Below are 26,955 nucleotides of genomic sequence, written 5' to 3'. Positions count from 1 at the left end.
TCACAGGCTTTTAAGACCCCAGATGCTACTCACCAAAGTAGAATGTAGAACATTGTCTTTATAAACTGTTACGCCAACTGAGCTAGATGTTCCTTGAGACCATGATCCCCACAGCCCTCAGCCCAGTAATTTGGTCCCTCAGGGAGCCTGGATGTATCTCTGGAGCTTCCATGACCTTCCCTTGGACAAGTTGTGCTGGCTTCCCCAGGGAAAACGTATTATTTTGATGGTAGTTCCTAGTGGTGATAGAGGGAAAACATATCATTCCTGGTGTTCCAGGGGGGCAGAGTTGTCTAATGGTTGGAAAGTGGCACAACCATTTGGCATATTCTTTAGTTGTTTGAATGAAAATAATGATAATGATAGCATCTAACACGCATTGAACACTTCCATTATACTGAACCGTGTACTAAGAGCTCTCAATATATTTATTTACTGACAACTCTTAAGAAGTAGGTAGTACTATTATCTCCATTTACAGGCAAGTAAACTGACATTCAGGGAGTTTAAGCAACTTTTCCAAAGTCACACAGCCAGTTAAGTGGTAGAGTTGGGATTTAAACCCAAATCTGTCTGACTTTAAAGTTAACATTCTCAACCTCTACGCATCTTCAATGACATTTCTCTTTAGAAACATGAGAAATTGATTAAAATAATATGAAAATGAAGAAAACAGAATTACATATATGTATGTATGTATAAGTGTGTGTGTATATACACACACACAGTAATATTCTAATACTTAATAATAAAAAAAGACAAGAAAATCCTAAGGTATAGACAAAATTACCAAGGGAATATACTAATGTGTTAGTAGTGGTTGCTTTCAGATAATTGAGCACTGGAGATTTCTTTTTTCTTCTATCTTCTGCATTGTTCCATTTTCTAGATTTCCTTTAATGAGCGTGTAGTATTTTTATAATTAAAAATAAATCCTTCTCTTTCTAATGGCCACAGCATCAAGTGGCAGCACAGAGGTCGGGAAGGACTGATTTGAGTACCCAGCTAATCAGTGGGGCCCTCTCGAGTAGCTATCGCTGATCAGCAAAAGGGGCAATCAGCAGGCAGCAGCTGTGACCTCAGCACCTGCACCCCCATGGGGCAAAGGAGGAGAAGTGGGTCACTGTTCCTGCCATCTCATTGTCTCCCCTTTTCCTCCAGGTGCTTATACCCCAGAACCCCTCAGCAGCTTCCGGTGGGCCCTTCTCTCAACTGGCCTCATGTTCTTTTATCACTTCAGCGTCTTGCAGATCCTGGGCCTGGTAAGTTTGGTTATATCCCCTTCTATTCCCTCTGTTTGGAGTTCTCCATAAATCTTGATAATCCTGGTTGACGCTGGTATATCGTTTTGTTTTGAAAAAAATATAAGATGCTAAAGGCCAGGATGTCAGATTGTTGTGTCTGGGTTGCTGATTTATGTTCCACAGCCTTGACCTCTCAAAGAGTTCTGGAATCTTTCAGTAATGACTGTTTCTTTCATCCCTGGGAAGGGAAGGATGGCCTTCACTCATGGCCAATTTGGTTGGAAACAGTGAGATGCAACTGGAAAGTTGTTTGCTGTGGACCCCATGGGGAGGCAGGACTCTAACCCAGGCCCTGGGCCTGAGGAAAGCTTCTGACTTTGGGTTCACTCTGGGCCAACTCCCTGGCCCTGTAGCAGCTCTCTGCCCTGAGCTGTGTGGCCAGCGAAAGTGTGGTGTTGAGGCACCCCCAGGGCATTCTCGGGTGTTCAGAACTACCTGGACTGTGGAGAATGGCTGAACATAGTAGTTGAGTTATCCAGAGCCCAAGATTGCTGAGTGCATGGGTGTATATTGGTAGCAAAATGAGTAGGAAGAGCTTGGGACTGGGGCTGGGGGTCAGGAGACTCAAGTTCAAGTCCTGGCTTTGCCACTGGTCTGCGTGAGTCACCTCATCCTCTGATACAGAGAGTTCCCCACCCCTCCATGACATGGTTAAAAAACCTCAACCTCGCTGAGAGGTGGTAAGGACGTGTCTCTAACGTGAACAGGCTTGAAAGTCTTTGGAAGGCAGCACTGTGGCTGTCCTTGGGGCAGGAGTGGCATGTTGGGTTTTGTGTGCGAGCGGCATTAATGTAGCATACATTAGCCGTGTGGAGCCTCGCGTGACCTAGCATGACTAGGGCATGTTACCGATGTCACCATTGCCTTTGTAGAAGCAGTTACTTTCTCTTCCCCACCCTAGTATATTTCTCTACTCTGTGGTTTGCCGGGGTGGGGAGGGAGTTTGAGCTCCTTGCCAACTGCATGAATGCTTCCTGTGCTCTAGGGGGGAAGCAGTATGACCTTCACACCCTTACCTCCCACTGCTCTCCACTGGGAAGCCTTTATTCCAGAGGAGACAGTGCCTTCATGTCGCCATACATACCATGCTCATTCCCACCTTTGGGCTTGGCTCAGGCTATGCCTCCTACAGGGAAGGCTCTGCCCACCCCATTGCTCACCATCCGTCTTTCATGGTCCGTTCAGGTGCCACTTCCTTCATGAAATTTCCTCTGAGGACTCCAGCCTCCATTGCACTATACTCCTCAGAGCTCCTCATGGTATGTAGAACCCAGTGAGCACCATCTAGTTTGAGGTCAGATGTGGTAGACTGATCACCCCAACTTGATTGATTGCCAGTTATGTGGAGGCAGGAACCATAATGTTCTTCTCTGCTCTTACATCCACGACACCTCTCTGGAGTCTAGGCACATAGTAGTTGCTTAGGAATGGCAACGGGCCCTGGGCCCAACCAGAAGACAAGACTGCACAGAACCCAACAGCCTTTGCACTGGACAGCCTTCCCCCTTCTTCTCCAGAGGACTCTAGCCTTGACCCACCCCACAAACCTAGGAGAGAGAAATCCATTTATGAACAGGTGGGGATTTGCCAATCCCTCCTTGTCTAGTCCTCCATTAGATAGAGATGGCTGAACTGGCGGAAGCCAGAGAAAGCCTAAGGATGGTGAACGCTCACTCTACCTCCCTTGTCCCTGCAGGTCACCGAAGTGAATTTGAACAACATGCTGTGTCCGGCCATCTCAGACCCATTCTACGGCCCCTGGTATCGCATCTGGGCCTCGGGACACCAGACTCTCATGACCATGACCCACGGGAAGCTGGTCATCCTGTTCTCATACATGGTTGGGCCCCTGTGTAAATATCTGCTGGATATGCTCCGGCTTCCAGCCAAGAAAATAGACTGAAGGTGGTTGTTTTTGTTTTGTTTTGTTTTTGTTTTGTTTTTTGTTTTTTTCTCCCTGAGGAATCAAGTCTGGACTTGACTTGGAAAACACTCAGTTCTTGAGGAAATCATGGGAGAGGGCAATAGGATGTTTGGTGTATTTTCTTTTTTTCTTCTATGTTTCCCTTTCTTCCACCATTCTTCCTTCCCCAGCTTTCCCCCCCCAGGACTTCTCCTTGAGCCTGAGGTGTAGTGATGGGGGCTGGAGTTTTCCTCCTTCCCTTTGACTCTTTCTCTCTGCTCCTGGTGGCCTTATATGGGGAGCTGGCAGTTGGTGGCTTCTTCGCTCTGCTTGTTGGTGCTCTAACAACAGCTGGTTGAGGAGAGAGGGAACAACAAGCAGTAGTTCCTTTGGCATTGAAGTAATGAGATTGGGTTGTGTTTCATTTCTCCACTGCCAGGGACCTCCAGGCTTATGCTGGGGTCCCCTTTTGTTGCCAGCACAGCCCCCACCGTAAGGGGACTGAGGCCTTGTTTCTATACCAGCGGCAAGCCCAAGGCTGAGGGATTTCCCAGCTCATGGCCAAAGTAGAACTGGCCGGAATCTTCCCACTGATGTCCCGTAATTCCAAGCAAGCAGCCAACCGGCCAATCCCTCCAGGATGCCGCCTGGGGTGGGAGGTGGGGGCACCACCACCCAAGGTTTAGATTCTGTTGCAGGGGGTAGTATGGAGAGCTGTTGCAAAGGTAAATCCAAAGGGAACAGAGTTAAAATGCCCATACAGCCAACACTGGGCAGGACCCTGTATAAATGTTGCCTGTGAAAGCTGAGAACTGACCCATATCCCATCAGAAGTGAGCATAGAAATTAATCAACGGAATTGGTAACTTGAGAGAACTATAATTTGAACCGTTTCAGTTTAATGTTGATAGTAGATACCATTTTAATCTTGAGCGCCCCTTAAATGTTCTCTCTCTCTCTCTCTCATAAAAAGGCAGCTTTAGGAAAGAATGAGCTGGAGTTTTTTGTTTTGTTTTGTTTTTAATTTTGAGTTTGGAGAATTCTTGCATCAGGGCCCAGTTCTGCTGGGGCTCCTGTAGATCCATCTTGTGCTGTTGCTGGGTATGTCAGCATCCTGGGTTTGGGAAGACACACTCCTGCCAGCGTTGTTTCCCTAGGGCCAGATTTCTTCCCTGCAGCCAGACTCAGACTCAGTGCTGACTCGTTTATGTGGGGAGCATCACACACTCCCCACACAGCCATGCCCAATGCCCCTGTCTAAGCTGTAAGGGAGGTACCCAAGAATCAGGTCCCCACTGGTGGAGGTTCAGGTGCTCTGAAAGGAGGACCTTGGGGACATTATTTTGTTGCAAGACTTGAGCTCAGTCATGCATGGACCTCAAGAAGGGAGGTAGTGCCTGGGCATTTGCTGACTCCTTGGTGGCTGCTACTAAGCACAGATTTGCTTAAGAACAGGAAAGATCATTTTGTGACTTTCTCTAATGAGTCGCCCTCCCCTCTCCCACTCTGGGTAACTCAGTTGCCTTGGGCCGCTTCCAGTATTTCAAATGGTAATGTGTTAGACCTAGATTGAGCTTCAGGAACTCAGTGGTCATTGATTTTAGCAAACGGGCCTACAGGAGGCAGCACAATTCAGGAAGGTCTCTTTGAGGAAACTGAGATCCAGGGAAGCAGTCACAGGGCCCTTAGACTAGAGGGCCCGCCCTTCTGTAGAGGCCAGCGGCATTGAGGCTAAACTGTCCCCTGGGTGTAGGGGTGCAGGAAGGGAGAACACAGTGCACTCTCACTCCCCATAAACTCCTTGTGACGCATAACCTTCATTATCTGCAGTCTGAGGACTTGGCCAAGCTTTTCTTGGGGCCTCTCCCCCTAGGGCTGCCCTCCAGAACAGGGCACTTCTTGAGCGGCTGGATTCTCCCTACCCAGCCTCAAACTGCTTTATGTAGAAATATCTTAGGAGGAAATATGCAAGGGCTTAGTGTCCGTTGGCCTCGTCACAAAAGGAAAGGTTGGAAGGAGGTCATGGGAGGAGCCCCGGGGGCCAGGCCTGTCCCCTAGCAGAACGTCAAGGTACTGCAGGCAGATGAGTGGGCCTCAGCTGGTGGCCTGCAGCCTTGGGTGGGGCAGATCCTCTGCTTGGGAAGGCCACAGTGGTGTGGCTCTGCAAGCTTCCTCTTCCTCCCTGTCCCTGTGGCAGTCAGCTCACCCTTTGCCCACACTGGCATAGCTCTAAAGGCTTGCCTTTGCCCTGGCTGCAGCTCACTGCCCCGTTCTGGCTGATGCTCTCTGCTGCTTAGAAGGAGAGAAAAAAAAGTGAAAGCCACGTGCCTGGCATGGCCGGGCCAGAAATAGATACACCTGGCAGGGGAAGAGGGAAGCAAAGGGGAGAGAAAGGGCTTCTGGGGGCCAGCCTGGTTGGCTCCAAAACATGTAGGCAGAATGAGCAGGCCTGATAGATAGCGGGTATAGCCTATATTTGGGGTGTTGCCTCAGCAGGCATCTGGGGTGATCCAGACCTCACTCAAACCAAGCCCATGGACAGAGAGGCAACCTGGCCAGATGCCCTGCTTTGGGGGATGGCTCCCATACCCACCCAACAGCTGCTGCCCCAGCTGTGGTCCGGGAGTGAAGTCGACACTGCAGTTGCTATGCCCGGTGGCCAGTGGAGCCTGGCTTACCAGTTCCTCCCTAGGGCTTTCCTGCCAGTGCCAAGGCAGTGCTCCTGCCACCTTGGCCAAGTTTCCATATGCCATTTGCCAGCATGTGGAAGTTCTATGTGTTTGTGAGGGTGTTTGTAGAAATGGACTGTTTCTTTGAAAACAGCACCAGAAAGGGCAAAGAGGCTCCCTCAAGCCGCCAGGTAGCCTTGGCCAAGGATCTGGGCCAGTGAGAACAGCCTTTTCATTTGGTCAACTGGTGACATAACTCCAAATAGCAGAGGGATTGTCACACCTGCTTATAGTGTCCTCCGCCCTCCCCCACGTCTCCCCAGTATTTGATTTTGCTCACCAAAGATGATATGGCCCATTTTTCTCCCAGAGGCAGAGTGACGTGTTCTTCTGTTAGCCTGCGAGGGCACCGCCTTGGTTCTGAAGCCACAGGCTCGGTCCCCCTGAGCCAACATTCTCTTTCCCTTGGGCTTCTTAACCTTCACAGAAGCTGCTTGTAGGATCATCGGGATAACTGGGGCGATTGGAGCACTTTATCATACAGTACCTCAGCCTAGCTGTCCAATAACCCCTTTTGCTGTTGCCTGCGTCAGGGTTTTGATACTTGTGATCATTGATAACACAGTGTTTTGTGCAGTGGGCACAGTTCCCCACAGTCGTCAGCAGGTCTCTGGGCACTGGTGTGCGTGCTGGGCAGCACCCTGGGGGTGACCTGGGTGGCTCAGGGGCCTCAGATGGGCCCCTCCTCCCCCTCCCTCTGCCAAAAAGCCTTCCCTAGATTTGTAGATGTTGATGCAGAGGCGTCTGTCCTCTTTGGAAGAGGGTTTTTTTGTTGGGTTCTACTGCAGGGGAGGTGAGGGAGTTGAAGAGAAAAGCCTTTTTGACACTGTAGACAATGTAGACATTGGACCTGGTTTTGGTCACTCTGGAGCAGGCAGAAGAGAGTAGCCTGCAGGCTTTGCAGGCTCCTTTGCAAGACCCCAAGCTGGGAAGGGGCCTCCCATACTGCACACCCTGCCCTCCTTGAGGTGGGCAGAGGTAGTGAGAGCCAGCAAGCATCTCTCTTGTGTATATAGAGTGAGCCTATACGTGCTCAGGAAAACCTATTCGCTTATTGTTGCTCGTCAGTGACATTTTTTTGTTAACACTGGTTTGCTACTTGTGGCGTGAAACATACATACAAACAACCGTGAAAAACGAAAACTAACACAAAAAAAAGTCATTTCAAGCAAAGCTGTTGTTTTATAAACTCTTGCTTTCTTTTGGTGTCAATTCTGTGTTATATTTTAAAGAACTTTTCATATATATTGGTGTTATTATGGTGAAGAGAGTAAGATAGGCTGATCTGTAATTATTTTAGCCAGGAAATCCACAATGCCCCTGCCCCCTTACCTCCTTCCCACCCTTCCTTGTTCCCAAGCTGGGATTGCTATGCATTGGGCAGACCCCTCCCTGTCATCCTGATCCTTCATATGGGCACTCCCTTTAGAACCAGTCTTGCAAGTCCCCCTCAGCAGCAGGGTGGGTGTTTTGGCAGGCTGGTTCTTGGGTGCTCTGTCCCCCCACTGGCTTGCTCACCTCTTGGGGCATTTTGTAATGAATTTTCTCTGATTTGTAAAATCTTTTGATTGTACTGAAATGGCTTCTGGAGTCACCTTTGGAAATAAATGGTCATTTATTTGTGTACTTGGCGTGCAGAAACAGGTGTTTCTGTTGTTGAAGATCTCCAAATGAGAATGAACCCTCATCATGGGACTTACTGTAACCATGTTTTCCTCATTTACCATTATTAAAATATTCATGAGATGCCAAAAGTCTTGGCCTTGCTTCCTAGAACCTTTTCCGAAGGCCCTCTGCTTTGATTAGTAGATACAAGGGGCTGTTGGCCCTCTACCCTTGCTGGGCTCTCTCAGCACAGCCTTTGCGATGGGAGCCATGTGGCTGCGTGGCTGTGAGTGCCCACGCACTGCTTACCTCCACTACCGCTGCTTGGGACCCACCAGGCCCTTTGCGCTTAGCAGGGCTTGTCTGCTGGGCTGTCTAGGCCCCACCAAGGGCTAGGTCAGGTTGGATTACTGAGGTAGAGAAGGCGACTTTGAGAGCCAATGTATTCAGGCCCCCGTGACCCAAGTTTACAGAGGGCCCAATCTGTGCCCATCACGGTACAGCACAGGTCTATGCCCAGCACAGGTCGCGCTGTACCGTGAAGAGAGGAGAACAAGATAATCCTGCCCCCTGGGAACAATCGGGCCTGCGTCTTAAAGCCATTAAGTGACTGTGAGTAGGTTGACCCTCCTTTATACCAGACAGAGGCCCCAATCAGTCTTTTCTGAGTGCTGCTGCTTCTAGAAGGGACCCACCTAGCTGAAGTGGCAACAACTGCAGAGGGATCTCTCCTTTTGCCAGTAGATGGACACCCAGGCCATGAATGTGCCAGGGCCCAGCAATTCTGGACCACACTACCACCAGTTTGGGCAAGTCATTACATCTCCTGCTGCCCCAGGTTCTCCATCTGCAAAGCAATAGCTACAAGTAATCTGCTATGTGCCAGGCACAGTTCTAATCCCTTTACACACATTACCTCAGGGGCAGTGGTTGTTCAGTGGTAGAATTCTCACCTTCCATGCAGGAGACCCAGGTTCGATTCCCGGTCAGTATACCTCAGGTACAGCCACCACCCATCTGTCACTGGAGGCTTGCATGGTGCTGTGATGCTGAACAGGTTCCAGACTAGGGTAGACCAGGAAGAAAATCAGCCAGTAAAACCCTACAGACCACAATGGTCTGATCCCCGACTGATCTTGGGGATGGCAGGACCAGGCAGCGTTTTGTTCTGTTGTGCATGGGGTCACCGTGAGTCAGGAGCCAACTCAAAGGTAGCTAACGACAATGACAACCCTCACAAAAGCACAGTGAGGTGACTGGTAATGCTAAGAAACTGAGGCTCACAGCTAATTCATGGAGGAGCTGGAATTTGAAGCCAGTTTTGTTGACTCCAAAGCCCAGGTCCTTTCTACTCTCCACTGGACTCCACCGCCTGCCTCTCTGGTGTGCTAGGATTGCTGAGTAGACCCTTGCCCAGGGGTTGCCCAGCCCTCAGAGAAGCAGGAGGAGAGCTGGGCAGTGATGTGGAAGGGAAAGGCGGGACCCACAGCTGTGTGGAACAGAAAGTCAAGGTCCTAATTTCTTTCTGCTGCCAGCAGGCCTGATCCAGGTGAGCCTCAGAGCAGAGGTGAAAGCACGAAGACATCCATCGGAGGAACAAAGGAGGCAGGGATGCAAGGGACCAGGCAAGAGCTGGCCCAGTGGGAGGGACTGAAAGAGGCCAGTAGAGAGAAGGTGAGGAAAGTTGGTCGCATGGCCCTTCCATTTGTCTTTTCAGAAAGTGCTAGATGCCAGTGACCTAGGCCATTGCCACCGCTCCCCTGGACTAGTGTATCTACCTTTGCCCGGATCTCTGCTCTAGTCTCTACTCTCCACCGCAGGCAACAGTCTTTTTCACATGCAAACTAAGTGTATCACTGCCCTGGTTAGAAATCTTGCAGTGGGCCCTGGACACTATGGGATAAAGCCCAGGCTCTAATACCCTGCCAACACCTTCAGCTTCATCTTCTCACCCCTGTGTCCCCCAGAGAACCTTCTACACAAGACCCTGTGCTGAGCCATATTGTACTCCACTTTTTCATGCCATGCTGTTTTCTGCTTTTCATTTTCTTGTTTTTCTTTGTGCTGTTTCCTCAGCTTGAAATGCCTTTGCTCCCTGCTCTCCTTTCTCATCCTTAAGATTTGGTTCAAATAGAACACTGGTGGCGTAGTGGTTAAGTGCTACAGCTGCTAACCAAAGAGTTGGCAGTTCGAATCCACCAGGCACTCCTTGGAAACTCTATGGGGCAGTTCTACTCTGTCCTATAGGGTCGCTATGAGTCGGAATCGACTCGACGGCACTGGGTGGGTCCACTCTTCTATACAGTCTTCTTTGAGCCCCAGTCTGTGTTAGGCACCTCTACCACACCTGGAGCTTACTCTGGGGCCTGTGTTTATCTCCTTACTATGTAATTCTTTAAGGTGCCCTGGTGGCGCAACGGTTAAATGCTCAGCTACAAACTGAAAGCGTGGCAGTTTGAAGCCACCCAGTGGCTCCGCAAGAGAAAAGATGTGGCAATCTGCTCCCGTAAAGATTATAGCCTAGGAAACCCTACGGGGCAGTTCTACTCTGTCATATAAGGTTGCCATGAGTCGGAATTGACTCCAGGGCACACAACAACATGTAATTCATTATTGGTCTCTCTCCCTCTATGAACTTGGAGCTGCTTGAGGACAGGACAGGGTCTGAGTCATCCTTGTATCCTCCAGCCCCGGCACACGGAGTTGTTCCATAGAAGCTGCTTACCAAGCAATGATCTCATCCCTGAGTGCTGAAAAATGGTGGGAGGTACCATTGTGACCTGGTCATCTAAGCCATGGCCTTTCCCATGAGTTCTCCTGGGTAGGGCCAGGATGCCGTTGTTTGCCCAGGCACCTCAAGCTCCAGCCTGTGGGCCACTTTAGTGAGGGGCCCCACCCTGGTTCTCTGCAGGGATCTCGGGTTAGCATTCTGGGTGAGGAGGTGGGATATTGTGCAGGATGAGAACTGAGACCAATAGTATCTGTTCCACTTGACTCTTCTCCAGACCTCTGGGTAGGGGTAGGGGGTGAGGGAGTGGGCAAAGTATCCAACTGCTTTTCTATATCCTTGGTAGCTGCTCATCTCCACCAGGGTCACCCCTTAGTTCCCTGAGGCACATAGTCAGAGTTGGTGTTTGCATGGCAAACTAGCCTCTGAGGGGTAGGGAGCAGCTTGGAATGGTGCTAAACTGATCCCCCAGTGAGTTTCTCCCTTGTCCTGGTTTGCCAAGGCCAGTGGAGTAACAGAGATACACAGATGTCAGCCTGCCAAATGCAATGGTTTATTCAAAGGAGATGAGGTTAGCTAGCCTTGGCAATAGCCTATTATAACCTAGGCAAGGCCAGCCGAGTCTAAAGTCAAGGACTGTCTGTCAACGCCTATACTCGCCCCTACCACGGTCAGCATTCTGCCGGACATCCAGTTGCACACCTGGGATGTATGAGCTACTTGGTGAGATAATGGGTGTGAGGAGGCTTTATAAATGGCAAGGTTCCTTCCAGTGTAAGGGACTCCCATTTCCAGATAATGTGGTTACTGTGCCTGTTCTCACAGCAAAAGGTTAGTTGGGGTTTTGACTGCGCTCACCCACTGTGCCTTACTGAGCCCTCTGCGGTTGGGGTCTGTGGGGTGTGTGTGTGTGTGTGTGTGTGTGTGTGTGTGTGTGTGTAGGAGAGGGGATACCTCAGTTTGAAGGAATTCTTTCATACTTCATTGACGCTGAGACAGACATTTTCTCCACATTTTCACATCTAACAAAATTGGGATGCATCTTACAGTCAATGGCATGACATACTATAATCAGCAACTTTGGTTTTTCTTTTTCAGTTTTTTAGATTGTAATGGACATCTTACAATCTAAGGCTTCTTAAAATTGATGAACTGCTTTAATTGCTAACTTGGATTCCTCTTCCTCATGGTAGTCACCCTCTTGGTAGAGAAAACCCCTCTGGAAAAATTTATAAACAAACTTTCAGCATATAGACTTGCTCTAACATGCTGTCCTGTCTTTTTTCCCTGTCTGCTTCCCAGCCAGGCCAGGCAAGCGTTCTGCTTCCTGACCAGAGAGGGACCCACTTTGTTGAGCTGTCTCTTGGGACAGATGGTTTGTGGGATGTGAGAGGAGGCAGAGTGCACCTGCATAAGGAAGCCCACCATGCCAACTGAGGGGGAGGGAGGTGGGGGGAGTGGGAGGGAAGGAGCCAGACAAGCCCGGCCAGCCAGCCCCAACTGCTCTGGTTTCTTTATTTCCCAACCACGGTCTGGCCAGACAGCTCAGCCTGCTTCCTGGGGGAACTCCTGGGGCTAGTCATTGCCAGGGGTGAGCTGGCAGGGGGCCAGGAGAAGCAGCCTACCCTGTCTTGAACCCCCTGGGTTGATGCGAGCCACTGTCTGGCCCACACAGAGGAAGACAGCGATTCCCCCCCCCCCCCCCGCCAGCAAGGCGGAAGAAGGGAGAGGCTGTGGGCCTTTCAGGGAAAAGTGGTGCTGTGGCCTAGGGGAGCCTGAGCCGTGGGCATTTCATGGCAGTTGGAAATGGCCACCAACCTTTCCTCAGTCCTGGCAGCTTCTCAGATTAAGTCCAGCCCTTCTAACCTTGAGACCAAGCTCTTCCAGAGAGGGAAAGGTATGTGTGCACTGAGATCCAGGGATACTTGGGCACAGGAAGCAGAAGCAGCTTGTGGACATTTTTCCCCAGAGAGCTTAGCAAGACATGATCAGCCCGGATTACAGCTGCCCTCATGTAACTGGGTTAAAGTGTTGGCCTACTTAGGCCCCTCCTGCAGTGGCCTCCTTCAAAGCTGATGAGGCTGATTAGGGGGCTATTTCTGAGCCCTGGTCATGTCCCCAGAAGGCTGGGGGCAGTCCTCCCTGTCTAGAAAGACAATCACTAAGGCTAGATGGCCAAAGCCGGGTCTGCCCTGCCCATGGGAGGTCAGACCTCACATGTCCTTGTAAAAGAGAGTCAAATAATGGCAAGGCCAAGTCCCTGGATTTTGAACTTCAAAAACCAAACCAACCAATCTGTTTTCAGGGAAGGACCTAGTCCTGCACCTTTGCCATCTCTGTGCATGGAGAGAGATGGCAGATGGCCAAAAATGAGGTCTTCGGCCATAGTTAGTGATAGTCACTAGCCTCCACTCAGTAGGTTCTGTGCATTGAGGGAGACAGCTGTTAACTTCTAGGAGCCTCAGTTTGCTCATCTATAAAATGGGAGTAACAATAGTACCTACACCTCATAGGGTTGCTGTTGAGGACTGCATAGATGATGCATAAGGCACTTGGCACAGTGCCTGGCACACTATAAGCATTCCTTCTGTTAATGTTAGAAGGTACCACCACCATCATCCTTGTCCTCGCTGAGGCAGCAGAGTGAGTAGGAAAAAGCTCAGTTTCTGGAGCCTGACAAGCATGGCTTGGATACTGCCTCTGCTACTCTGTAGCTAGGTGGCCTTGGACAAGTGACAAGCTCTTTGAACCCGAGTCTTACTCTGTAAAACGGGAAATTCATAAGGCTGTTGAAAAGTGTATAACATGGTCCTTAGCTCACAGTAAACCATAAATGTTGGCTATTATATTTATTGGAAACCGTGGTGGCGTAGTGGTTAAGTGCTACGGCTGCTAACCAAGAGATCGGCAGTTCAAATCCACCAGGCGCTCCTTGGAAGCTCTATGGGGCAGTTTTACTCTGTCCTATAGGGTCGCTAGGAGTCGGAATCGACTGAATGGCAATGGGTTATTATAGTTATTAAAAAGGAGTTTCTTTTTAACTCACAAGTGCCCTATGCCCCCTGCCTGGAGGACTGCCTGTGTAACCTCCCCTAGAGCAAAGGCTGTTGCCTGCACTTTCCCAGCTTAGGGACAACTATGGGCAATTTCTATTTGATTTTCTCCAAGTCTGCAGTTTCTTCTGGAGTGGTATAAACCCAAAAGGAGGAGGAAGGGGCCGATGAAGCCCATCTACCCACAGGAGCAATCCCATCCTATCTGAACAACTAGGCTGACCCCATGCCCCCCCCCCTTTAAGCCCTATCACCCATGAGTACCATGAACCACATATGCTAGGCAAGATAAACAAGGACCAAGTCACCAAGGGGCATGGCTTCAGGTACAGAGGTCAGTCACTATGGTCACCCATCACTGTCTCCGTGCAGAGTTCCTGGAATTCATTTGTATGTTTGAAGTGGAGAAAGCGTAGGGAAATGTTTACATTACTCAAACCAGCACTGTCCTCAAAAAGATGGGAGTTTCCCACTCTTTCCAGTCTAAGACACTTTTTCTACTCTGCCAAAATATCTGAGAGTGGGGAATATGATTACCCCCTTCAGCTCTCTGGCCAGCCCCTATCTCCTGTGCTGAAACACACAAATCCACTTACACATGTTGACATATATGGTAACTTTGGATCATTCCAGAATACCACTTAAATAGAAATGCTAGTTGCAAAGTGACTGTAGCAACTTTTAGTTTCATATCTGCCTGGTGTTCAGGCAATGACTGCAACTCTCAGCAGCTTCCTGTCAGTAAAATGTGATTTAAAACAGTCCATTGTGTACCAGCTGAGCTTCCTGTTTTACAATATCCCAAATTTATACTGCCTTCCTGCCCTTTCTACGTAGCAGGTGATTCAGAAATTTACTCTGATTTCCTTTTCCAGTGGGTTACTCGTGCTATCCTTTCTCTCCTCCCGCCCCATGAATATTGTTTTTTGTTTGCTTTTTGTTTTTTCCTTGTCTCCAGGATTCGGAATAGCAATTTTTCAACCATGCGCACACTCAACTTTCTTCTCCTCGGGGCTCAAGGCAGCCTCAGAACAAATGGCTTAGTCTCTATCTATTCAGTTCTTCTCGCTCATCTATAATGCCTTTCAAAGGGCAGCTTCACAGGACAGAGCATAACTTTCAGCCACTGTCTTAGTTACCTAAAAAAAACCTAGTGCTGCTAAAACAGAAGTACCACAAGTGGGTGGCTTTAATGAACAGAAATTTATTTTCTCACAGTTTAGGAGGCTAGAAGTCTAAATTGGCCACTGGCTCTAGGGGAAGGCTGCCTCTCTCTGCTCTGGGGGAAAATCCCTGTCTTAGCTTCTCTCTCATTCTCAGTGTTCCTTGGAGATCTCCATGTGGCATCTATCTTTACCTCATTTGTGCTCACTTGCTTCTGTGTCCAAACTACTCTTCTTATATCTCAAAAGTGATTTGGTTTAGGAGACACCCTACATTGATATGGACTCATTAACATAACAAAGAAAACCCTATTCCCAAATGGGATCACATCCACAGGTACAGTGGTCAGGACTCCAACACATATTGTTTTTTTTTGGGGGGGGGGCGGAGAACACAGTTCAATCTATAACCACCACCAAATGCCATTTTGCATGTACATAAACCTATTTTTAAATGCACTCACATAACTTCTCTTTCAGTCACCTCGCACATTCCTGTCACAGCGACATTGGGGGAACTGAAACCATCTCCTCCTGCACTCACCAAATCATGATCGTGCCAGTGGGAGATGGTTCCTGGTGCTGACATATTGGAGGGCCAAAGAAATTCCAGTTTCCCAACAGGGGCAGCTACGATTATGCTCTAATGCTATTCTGAGGTGGATGTCATTTAGTGAAGCCCTATGAAGTGAGCCCTGATGTTGCCTGGGCCCTGGTCTGAAAGACTTTTCCCAACTAGACTGAACTTCTATGTCCCTCACAACTCTTAGCTCAGAATGGACTGCTAATTTGTTTTACAAAATTATACGATATTCATTTTGAAACCAAGCACGGTGTCATGCCTCTGGGGGAGACAGGCACTCAATAAATATCGATGGATCACGTTGAGCCTGACATTTGGGAGGAAAAGGCCAAAATGGAAAAGGAGATGAAATGAGGACTTCCCAAAGGCCCTCAAAATCACCGGGCATGTTGGGGCTACAGCAGTGGTTTTCAGATTGTCCTGTGGGGCCATGGGGTTCTATTGGAATTGCTTCCAAGCTCCATAAACATTTGATTCAAAAAACATCATTATAAAACTCTAATAAAAACCTAACAAATACCTAATAAGCCCCTGATGTGCTATATTCTGAATGCATTAGCAGGAGCCGTCAGAGTGACTCATCCCTGTTCAGACCTCAAGAGTGATGCTTCTCTGGCCTGAACGTCTTATAAGCCCGTCATTGGCTCAGAAGGTTGGGACTGCACCAGGTTTTTACAATTTAGGCTGCTTTTTTTTTTTATGGACCCAATTTGGTCAGATTACACAAGCAAGATACCACCACTTGTCCACGTCAGGAACTTCCTGCTATTGTACAGCCAAAACGAAACGCAAAAATAAATCGACTGCTGAGACTATAAGTGCAACTGTCATCTATCACACCAGTTCTACATTTATAGAGTCATCAAAACGGCCCTGTTGTTCTCATTCATTTTATAAGGTTCTGATATACATTTGTGTTTTATAACAATAACGTACTCTTTTAATCTCATGTTTTTAATGTAACGAGGTGCTAGCTAAGATTCTGATTCAAAAGAAAAAAGGTCCTTCCATTATGGAGGGAGATAAAAGGCTGAACGATGACCAGCCCTTTGTGAGTTGGAGGCTGCCTTTTAGAATGGGAGTGCGAGCACAAGGAAGCCATTGGTAGTTGCTGAGCACAAAGACAGAGGCTACAGACAGTGCCCAGCGCCTGCTCCAGACATAGAGACCACATTCTACATCTAACATCTGGTGGGTTAATTTCATCATCAGTCATGATGGAAATCTGCAAGTGCAGGTCAGTGTTTGTTTATACAAAGCATGCGCCCTTCACCAGCCCTCTAACCAAAAAACCCGTTGCTGACAAGTTGATTCCGACTCATAGCGATCTTACAGGACAGAGTAGAACTGCCCCATAGGGTTTCCAAGGCTTTAAACCTTTACGAAAGGTCTTTACCAGGTCTTTCCCCGTGCAGAGTGGCTGGTGGGTTCCAACCGCTGACCTGTTGGTTAGCAGCCGAGTGCTTAACCACTGCAGCACCAGGGCTCCTTCGCTAGCCTGCTAGGTGCGTCCATTTAAACAATTCGGGATACACCTTCAATACACTGTGCACATAATCTATGAACAGGTTACTTATAATTAAGCTCGCAACCAAGTCCTCTGGATGAGGAAATGGCCTGGCTTTGGAGCAGGCCCGATTGTTGAAAGATTTCTCCCCATAGGCTTGGGGTTTGGAATAGGACATTGTAGCAGGAGCTTCAGGTATCAAGGCAGAGCTTTTAATGTAGTTGCCAACCAGTATATGCAGGGCCTGCCTCAGTTGCCCCCTCCCATTCAACTATTCCTCCTGCAGCAAAAGCCTGGGCAAACAGATGGAGGCTCCCAGAGCCTCGTACAAACCCACACTAGTCTGGGCTCATGGGGTCAGTGCTGCCATCCTCTGAGTGGGCAGTCATTCTCTGGCTCTCTTGGCTGGCAAGTGTGAGTCTAGGTGTGATCTTCGAACGACAGACTCACCACCACCACACCCCTCCCATTGATAGATCCCCTTGGCTAGGATAGTATTTTACAGCAACAGAGAGGCACTGCCTCATCCCACACAGCTGAGCTTGCCCTCTGAAGCAGTGGAACTGTGAAAAAGGTGGCCAGTGGTGCCTGAAATCTAAAGAGGAAATGCTTAGACTCTGGGAAGAATTTAAGTAGGTGGAGTGTGAATACGGAGGTTGAAACTGTCCAGACCATTGAGTTAACCACAAAAAAACTATTGCCATTGAGTCAGAGTAGCACTGCCCCATAGGGTTTCCAAAGCTGTAGTCTTTACAGAAGCAGACTGCCGCATCTTTCTCCCATGGAGCAGCTGATGGGTTCCAACCTCTGACCTTTCGATTTGCAGTTGAGTACTTAACCACTGCTACCACCAGGTCTCTCTCTCTGTATGTACATATGTACATACATGCATACATACATAGTCATTCTGTCGCTATGAGTCAGAATTGACTCGACGGCACTGGGTTTTTATACATACATATACATCTATACCTATGTTATTGTTGTCAGGTACCATTGAGTTGGTTCTGACTCATAGTGACCCTGTGTACAAACAGAATGAAACATTGCCCAGTCCTGCACCATCCTCACAATCATTGTTATGCTTAAGCCCATTGTTGCAGCCACTGTGTCAATCCATCTCATTGAGGGTCCTCCTCTTTTTTTCCGGTTCCAGATATCTACACACACACACACAAGAAAGTTGTGAGCTCATTAAACCACTTAATGAACCTATTAATACTGTCCGAATCACTAAAAAAATCGTACGTACCATGAAATACAAATGATGAGAAGGGGTAAACCCTGAGCAGGTGGCAGTCTTAATGGAGTGCTCCCACAATAAAACCACAACACTCCTCTAGGATCTGAGATGGTGGGTTTTTTTAGTCACTGTGGTTGACGTGAGCACATGTCATAAAACTGATATGGTAGTCCGGCTTTGGGTTGATGGGACAGAAAATGGTCCTGTGGATATTCACCAGCCAATTAATTGACATGATGAAACTGAGACAGTAAATGATATAGAAAGAGCCAGAGGTATTTTAACACCGTCCTTGGTAGCCTTTCCATGGAGAAGGAGATAAGACAACAGCCAATAGAGGTAGCCAACCACGAGGCTCCTTTCTGGATGCAGGTACTTATCTAGCCCTTGAAAGTCAGTAGCACCGGTTATCCTACCGTGGTGACGTAATGAACGCACTTCCTACACTCGGGTGTTTTCTTCAAGCTCAAGGAGGGGGTAGGGCTCATTTCATACCAATCTGGAACTGGAAAAGTAACAACTTCAAGTGTGTGGTATGCCCAGTGTGAACGAGTGTGTATAAGTTCTGGGTGGCCACCTCTTGGGCATTTTTAGATTCTGTCCTGTACTCAGAAAACGCCGAAGTCTTGACCGCAGAGGAAAGGCTTCCTACCTCATCAGACCGTTTCCTTGTAGAGCACAGCTAATGCCCCCCACCAGCTCACAAAGGGGAAATGATGGATTTGGAAGAAATTTGGGGCAGACTTAAGTCCAGCTAAGCTCCTACCGGAATTCAAGTCTGATGCTTGCCTCAGATTTGTGGCCAGGGTAGATTGTCTAACAAGGTTATACTAGATCACCAAGCTAGAATTCAGGGCTAGACAGAAGGATGACACCAGGAACTCACATGGTAAGGAGGAGCTGCAGGCAGGCAAGGTTTCCCAAGTTATAGTTGGAAATAAATCAGTATCAGTTCCTAATTATATTATTTCAAAGTCTTCAGCTATTAACCTTTTAATAAGAAGTACTGATAAGACCAAGTGCCTGTTCTGTAGGAGGTCAAATAAACAAACAACAAATGGCATCTCAGTTTTAACATTTTATTGGGTAAATGATTTTAAAGGTAATAACAATAGTGTCAAAACTACTACAATATCTTTCCACAGCCATACCTTACAGACCCACATAAACCTTCTCATATTTTTTTCGCTCATTTAAAAAATTTTAAAGCCATATATCGTATAAAATGCCCGTTTCCAATAGTTTCTTCAAACTATTAAGCAATTAAACGTGGAAGGAAGGAGGATCTAGTTATATTGAAAGAGGTTTCGGGTAATCTGTGATGTTTTATTGTAATCAAAAAACGGGTTACTAAGAAAGAAGGAAAAGCAGAGCTACTCCAGGTAGCTATTTGCTCATTACAAGTCTCACCATTGCATCACCAAGAACTCATTATGCTGGTGACTGATTCAAAGTAATTTCGGGGAACATATAAAACACTTAAATAACTTAGAAACTAGATCCAAATATTTCAAAAGTAATCAACTTTGATATACAAAAACAGTCAGAGGTGGTTACAAAAGTTTGTTTTCTCAGTGCGTCTATGTACCAGCGCAGTTACTAGGTCCAGAGCAAAATAAAAGGTTTATTTTCTTCTGAAACAGTAATAAAAAACAAGAAAACATATCTTTGTATATAAAGGATCAATGCTGGTTTTAAGAATAATGTAATCAGAAACCCTTAAATCGAGAGGCACACAACGGGTTTCTGCTTTTAAAAAATTAAAGGAAAGTCACCAGTTCATTTAAATGGAGGAGGTGCTTACACCCCTTAAATAAACTTAATTCAATTTAACATCACTAGCAAAAATCACTTAGAAACTGTACAAAAATAAAAAAGTTAACACATTTAATCCTGCAAGGTTTTTGTAAGGACTGGAAGGCAGGCTTTTGGAGCAGCATTTGGGCATGGCTGGGGGCTTCTTTGGTTTGATCTAACACATGTAAGAGATGGAACCTATTCCAGATGACAGTTTCAAATTTCCTGCACAATTTGAAGACGAGAAAAGAGGCCAGTATACAAACTTCCGGTGTGCTGGACACTGGGACTGCGTGCGCTGGACTGAAGATCCTAGAAATGCTTTAAGTGGGGTGAAGGGAAAAGAGCAAGCCTTGCACTTCCTCCACAAGTTATACCGACCTCACAAGGCAGGGGAGTTTGGAGAGGGTAGTAGCACATTCTCTCGTGCAGTCAGAAGGCCACTTGGAGGAAGAGGGGAAAACAATTGTTCTTTTAGAATCCGGTACCTGGCTGACCTTGTTTAAGAACAAGAAAACCCTTCCAGAAATGGAAGCCTTTTGCTACATACCAAAGTAAAATCTCGACTGTTTTCCAAGAGGAAAGATACACATTTGCATTTGAAAATGGAAAACTGAAATGGAACTAATTAACATTTAAAAGGGGCTATGTAAACTTTGTGCTACTCAAATGAAGTTCAAGTATTCTGAGCTGTTTAAAGATCACTGAACTTATACAATATTCTGGTGATAAGAGTGCAATTCACATTTGTGTTTCTGAACAAATAAACCACAACTGGCTAGAACACAACCTGTGCAATTAGAATCTTCGTCAGAGTTCAAAACACATGCTACATATTTCAACAGGTTTAAGGTTAATTCAAACCACATATTTGACAGCTTGGTAATACAGGACAAAGGTGAAAGGGTCTAGCGTTTGTTTGAAGCACACCATTACAGTTTGTATTAACATCCTTTACACTACAAAGTCTTTTAGTCAACAGCTACTTAGAGACAAAAATGCACTGTGCATTAAGTTGAATAAAAAAGGAGACAAAACTATCCTTTTCCCCCAAGCCATGGTGGAAAATATTGCTGACCTCGTCCTTTGAAGCCTGCAGGATGGTTATTTCTTCAGTATAACATTATTACACCGGTAAGAAAATCTGTATAACATCTGCATATATCAAGGATTTTAAAAAATCTGATATGATTTTAGAGTCCGCATGACCAGTCACATGACCTGCTCAAGATTGATTAGCACCTTTAAATACATAAACACACACATGCATGTATGTATGTATGTGTAAGTATACACACACACATACACACATACATGTACGAAATAGATCTTCTCTTTAAAAAAAAAAAAAACAAAAAACTTCAACCATAAGCTCACCCAGGACAGGAGCCTGTTGAACTGATGAGATGATGGATACGATGAATTTCACAACAATATTGGTCTATTTTATCTCTCTTCAGTTTGCTTTTTTTTTTTTTACTTTTTTTTTTTTTTTTTTTTGCAGCAGACAATATCATTCAACTTGTGCTCAGTTTCCCTATAAGGGCAAGAAAAACATTTCCATCAGGTAGCCACTTGTTTTCATACTGAAACACTAATCTGCTCCAAAATGTTCCCAAGTAGAAATGAAAGGACTAAAAATCCCTTTCTAAAGACCAACAGCTAACTCTTTCTGAATAATCTCTAGGTTCAATGGAACTGGCTACCAAGATTGCATTTCAGGCTAACAATTGGCATCGTAGTTAAGGCATCACACCTGAAAATGATTAGTTCAACAATGGATGCTGTGGATGAAGGAATACCAACAACCTACTAAGAACTCTCATCCAAAACTAAAGCTGTTCGCTTTGCCACACTGACAAGCAGAGAAATTCAGCCAATTATGTCACAGACTAGAAAAGGATTCTTGAATTCTCAACTAGCAGTCTGTCACTTGTCCCAGTGACTACATGTATAAATGATAACCATTTCAATATTCAGTGGCATTTCTTATAGTTTTAGAATATATTCTGCACCATATGTATAGTCATCACTTGATATATTGGTTTCCTGTTTGAAAAAAATATATATATATATACACACATACATATATGTGTGTCTGCGTGCATGCGTATATATATACATATATACTTACTAACATAAGATGAAGGTAATCTTTCTCCAGAATCTGTCATTTTCCTGGGGACATACGGTCCTCCTACTGACATCAGGGAGTTCTCTTTGTATGTATGGTGAGAAGACTAGCCCTGCAAATGAGTAGGGCTCTAACTATATCATATCTAAGTGCCAACACCATTACTCCATTTTTATAGGTGTAATGGTAACATCTTAACAACATAGTAAATGTGTTTCTATCACAAGTATGTAGTGCAGAAAGTGATTCAAGCTATTTCATAATTCTAAAATTCCAGTATTGCCCCCATGACAAACATAGCTGAAATCTGTTTCACTAGATTATCTTTACCATTTCTTTAAATGGTAGCTAAAATTGTCTCTGGCCAATCATGATTTATTGAAACCTAAAAGCTAACAAATTTAAATTAATATATAATAGACAAAAGTCTCTTTTTGGTTTTTTGCTCAAAATAGTTTTTTTCAGTTTAAAAAAATACTTAAGAGTAAGGAATTTGTCTAATCTGTTGCTTCACATATAGAAACAACAAAACATTACAAGAATATTTCTCTAAATTGCCTTTTTTCTATCCCCACCCCCCAGTTAATTCCACTTAATTATATTCTTCTCGAAGGCACTAAATTCTATATATGCTCTCTTCCTAATATTCACCGCTTTTCAAAGTGATTTCTGTAGCATATTTGAAAGGTAGTTTGTACTTTCTTAAAACAGTGTTTTAGTCTATAAATTCAGTCTACAAAGTGATGAGGCAGTCTCTCTCATGATAACCAGCACAGTAGGCATATATGATTTCTCACTCTCTGTGTCAAGCCCTCTCATGGACCTCCAAATGTGAGATACTAGAATTAAAATCATATTTTAGCCATGGGAAAACATATACTTAAGGAGTGAAGATCTACATATTAAGTTCTCATAACAAAGTGATTTTTAGGCAAATCTAAGAGTAATATACAAATACCTGATATTTGATATGAATTACTCCCAAACTCAACTATCAAAAATATCCACTTACTGGGAAAAACTGAAGAGAAACCTAAATAAAATCCTTAAAAACTGCACGCTTTCTTCCATCCACAGTCAAAGGAAGGAAGGAAAGAAGAAAGGAAGAAGACAGGAAAGACGGAAGATGAGAAGGACAGACAGAAAGAAGACAAGAAGGACAGAAAGACGGAAACCTGATTTAGATAGGAAAGCCAAAATCTACATAATATTGTAAGGAAATAAAACCCCAAAAGTTATATATGCTATGCTGCAAAAAAAAAAAAAAAAAAAAAAAAAATCCATGATCAGAATAATAAAACTGGATCTTCTTAACAAATTGCCATTTTCCTACCCGTTACCATGATGATCTTGACATGTCAAAGCTTCATCATGGCAACGGAAACTATCATCATAAAATGGTACAGTAAAAGAGATAGCTAGACCAAGAAGGGGTAGGGTCTCCTGGGAAGAGGTCTGCAGAGAGGCCCAGTGACTGGTTGTGCGGCTCAGTGTCAGGAATAATGGTTGTATGGTGGAAGGGGATGCCCAATGCCATTTTGGAAATGGTGATGCTGGCGATGAGCAAGGTATTCAGCATAGCTCAGGGTCATCTTTTCACTACGGTACCTGAAAGAAAGTCATGGAAAAGACAAAGTTAACATCAGGAAATAGTTAACATGCCAACATCAGAGTTAGGAAGGACCTTAGAGATCATTTTATAGAAGGGGAAACAGAAGCTCAGAGAGAAGCAGTGACTTGCCCAATGTCACACAGCTAATAAGTGGCAAAGCTAGGTTCAGTGCCCAGGAATCCAAACTCTCAGTCGAGTGCTCCTTCCACGCTACAACTCTTTGTATAATTTGTTCTTCTAGAAATTCCAGATTTTTTTTTTTTTTTTGTCTAGAAGTTTTATTGCCCCCTTGCTCCCAGTTTTCTGACAGGAAGGAACAGGGGAAAGCCAACCTATTACCATTATGTACTCATCATCATTCACTTGAGTACTTTTTCTTCAGGGATCTTCCATCTCTCTCTCCAACAGTTCTTTTTCCTCTGTGCACACATCTACTTAAGTCTCCGCATTGAGTTAAAAAAAAAACTTTTCTTAATCCTTGTACCCTTGAACCTTTTCCCATCTCTAGTCTTTACACTGCCACATTTCTCAAAAGAGTATCTATTATCTACCTTCAAGCCGTCATCTCACACTACCCATCAGCCCAGTGCTACTTGGCTTCTGCTGCTACTCTTCCACAGAAACTGCTTTTGCAGCAGGCCACCCCCGATTCTGCTTGACCTCTCCATTACGATCCTGCTCACCCCTCCATTTTTGATGTTCTCTTGTCCCTTAGGTTCTACAACACCACGCCCCTCTGGTTCCCCCCTTACTTCTCAGACTGCTCTTTAACTACCTGCTCATCCTATCCCTGCACTGTAGGATCTTCCTACCTTTTTATTGTCAGCTCTTTTGAATCTATACTCTTTCCCCCACAGGAAACCTTCCTTCACAGCTTCCGTTGTGACCTCTTTACAGATGGCTCCCAACTCGCCATCTCTAGCCATGAGCTCTACACATGTACATTTTCAGTGACCTACTAGACATTTCGATGTAGATACCCCAGGAAATACTTCAAAACTAGAATGAATGCACAAACATGACTCTCCTCCTGTGAACCCTACCATAGTTAATGGCATCACCATGGTCCCTTTTATCTAGATTATAGCCTCAAAATCATCTATCTTTGACTTGTTCCTCTTCCCTGCTTCTAAATGATGACTAAGTCTTTCCTTTATAACAGTCCTTTCCTTCCTTCCCATCCTGCTGCCACAGCTCCCATTCATGTCCTTTGAACTGCTGCCACAGATTCTAAGACAATAGCAATGTCTCCTAACTAATTTTCCCATTTCCAATTCCAGTCCTACACCTCTGAAATCCATCCTGACTCCCCTGTTTAAAACCCTTCAATGGCTATTAACTGTCTACTGTATCAGTTCCAAAATACTTTTTTTAAAATTTTCATTGTGCTTTAAGTGAAAGTTTACAAATCCAGTCAGTCTCTCATACAAAAATTTATATACACCTTGCTATATAATCCTGATTGCTCTCCCCCTAATGAGACAGCACACTCCTTCCCTCCACTCTCTCTTTTCGTGTCCATTCGGCCAGCTTCTGACCCCCTCTACCCTCTCATCTACCCTCCAGATAGGAGATGCCAACTTAGTCTCAAGTGTCCACCTGATCCAAGAAGCTCAGTCCTCACCAGCATCCCTCTCCAGCCCATTGTCCAGTCCAATCCATGTCTGAAGAGTTGGCTTTTCCTGGGCCAACAGAAGGTCTGGGGGCCATGACCACCGAGGTCCTTCTAGTCTCAGTCAGACCATTAAGTCTGGTCTTTTTATGAGAATTTGGGGTCTGCATCCCACTGCTCTCCTGCTCCCTCAGGGGTTCTCTGTTGTGTTCCCTGTCAGGGCAGTCACCGGTTGTAGCCAGGCACCATCTAGCTCTTCTGGTCTCAGGCTGATGTAGTCACTGGTTCATGTGGCCCTTTCTGTCTCTTGGGCTCGTAATCGCCTTGTGTCCTTGGTGTTCTTCATTCTCCTTTGGTCCAGGTGGGTTGAGACCAACTGATGCATCTTAGATGGCTGCTTGCTAGCGTTTAAGACCCCAGACGCCACTCTCCAAAGTGGGATGCAGAATGTTTTCTTAACATTTTATTATGCCAATTGACTTAGATGTCCCCTGAAACCATGGTCACCAGACCCCTGCCCCTGCTAAGCTGGCCTTCGAAACATTCAGTTTATTCAGGAAACTTCTTCGCTTTTGGTTTAGTCCAGTTGTGCTGACCTCTCCTGTATTGTGTGTTGTCTTTCCCTTCACCTGAAATAGTTCTTATCTACTATCTAATGAGTGAAAACCCCTCTACGTCCTTCCCTCCCTCCCCGCCTCGTAACCATCAAAGAATATTTTCTCCTCTGTTTAAACTATTTCTCGAGTTCTTATAATAGTGGTCTGATACAATATTCGTCCTTTAGCATCAGTTCCAAAATTCTTAGTTCTGGAACTCCAGACCCTCCAACCAACCTTCTGGGCTACATTCTCCTTTACTGTTAGCCTTCCATGTAAGTACACCGAGAGGCCAGACAAACTAGACTAACATTCCTCAGAACTTGCTCTATACTTTGTCTTGGCTCACAAGGTCCTCTTCAAGGGAATCCCTTTCTTCCTCCGCTCTCCAACCTGTCAAATATTCTACCCATTCTTTAAGCCCAGACCAAAATCTACCTCCTCTTTGATACCTTCTGTTATCTTCCATTCCCTCCTGGAATTTCTCTTTCCCTACTTTATAATCTCACCTCACCCAACACATTCTATCTTGTATTAATAATTATTTTTGTACATGCTCTTCTAGTCCCCTAGACTGTGAGCTCAGGGAGAGCAGAAATGGAGGCATTTTCAAATTTGTAGCCCCTCAGAGCTTAGAATAGTCCATTTTTTTACCATAAGTATTCAATGTGGTTTCATGGAATTGAAAAAAATGGAAACAGCAACCCATTTTCTTAAAATGTTTGATACTTCCATTTTAAATAAGTATCCCTATTATTCCATGCTGAAATTTATTTCACATTTGTGGGTCTAGCTGAATTGTGTTTTTCAGCAAGCTGTTATGGTAGACTTCCACCACTGCCAAAATTTGAAGGTTAAATTCAAATTTGAGGACTGCTTATCAGAATCCTGGGGTTCTGCTGAGCAATGTCAAAAGCTAGCAAATAGATAATTCAGGTACTTTCTCCAATAATGCCAACTAAAGTCTTAGAGGGCTTGCTTTTACAAAGCCAGAGTAATCACACAGAGCTAAAGATAGGAAGGATAGGCTCATACATCATACAGGCTTTACTGCCAAGCAGAGTTCCATTGTATCCACCCTCAGTATGGCCCTGCCATTCATTTCCACTCTGTTTCAGAAAAGAGAAGCAAGTATAGAGAGAAAATGGAAAATCAAAGCGTTATAGACATATATATCTTGGTGAGCCTTGCACTAGAAAATGCCCTCTGTACCTGGTCAGTTTTATGGTTTTCCTGAATTCATTAGTAATCGGAGCTTTGTATCCTCCTTTCCTCAGTAAGGAGTCTATGGTCTGAATATGGTCCCATCCTGTGGAGAGTCGACCAGATAAAATATCAGTCAAGCACATGGAACAAGCACCTTTGGTTAGATACAAAGTGACTTTG

General features: G+C 45.6%; 2 protein-coding genes across 8 annotated transcripts in view; one reads left to right on the top strand and one right to left on the bottom strand.

The window, feature by feature from the left end:
- The window catches only part of TMEM164 (transmembrane protein 164), a 195,596-nt gene extending 185,261 nt beyond the window's left edge, over positions 1-10,335 (top strand). For 3 of the 7 annotated variants that reach the window (XM_049872083.1, XM_049872084.1, XM_049872080.1), the window contains exons 6-7: positions 1,162-1,262; positions 3,001-9,041. In XM_049872083.1, coding sequence (XP_049728040.1) covers positions 1,162-1,262; positions 3,001-3,207 — 308 coding nt within the window. In that variant the 3' untranslated portion in view covers positions 3,208-9,041. Of the gene's footprint in view, positions 1-1,161; positions 1,263-3,000; positions 9,044-9,079 lie in introns of those variants that run through there. The other 4 variants (XM_049872087.1, XM_049872085.1, XM_049872081.1 and 1 more) reach the window with 3 other exon arrangements.
- An 8,548-nt stretch (positions 10,336-18,883) lies between these two features.
- Positions 18,884-26,955, bottom strand: part of AMMECR1 (AMMECR nuclear protein 1) — a 138,246-nt gene continuing 130,174 nt past the window's right edge. Inside the window, exons 5-6 of the mRNA XM_049872078.1 lie at positions 26,782-26,878; positions 18,884-23,357 (exon numbers count right to left, since the gene is read on the bottom strand). Of these exons, the coding sequence (XP_049728035.1) occupies positions 23,243-23,357; positions 26,782-26,878 (212 nt within the window). The 3' untranslated portion in view covers positions 18,884-23,242. The remainder of the gene's footprint in view (positions 23,358-26,781; positions 26,879-26,955) is intronic.

The sequence above is a fragment of the Elephas maximus genome, chromosome X, assembly GCF_024166365.1.
Source record: "Elephas maximus indicus isolate mEleMax1 chromosome X, mEleMax1 primary haplotype, whole genome shotgun sequence".
NCBI lineage: Eukaryota > Metazoa > Chordata > Mammalia > Proboscidea > Elephantidae > Elephas > Elephas maximus.
This window is presented reverse-complemented; position numbering and strand designations above follow the sequence as displayed.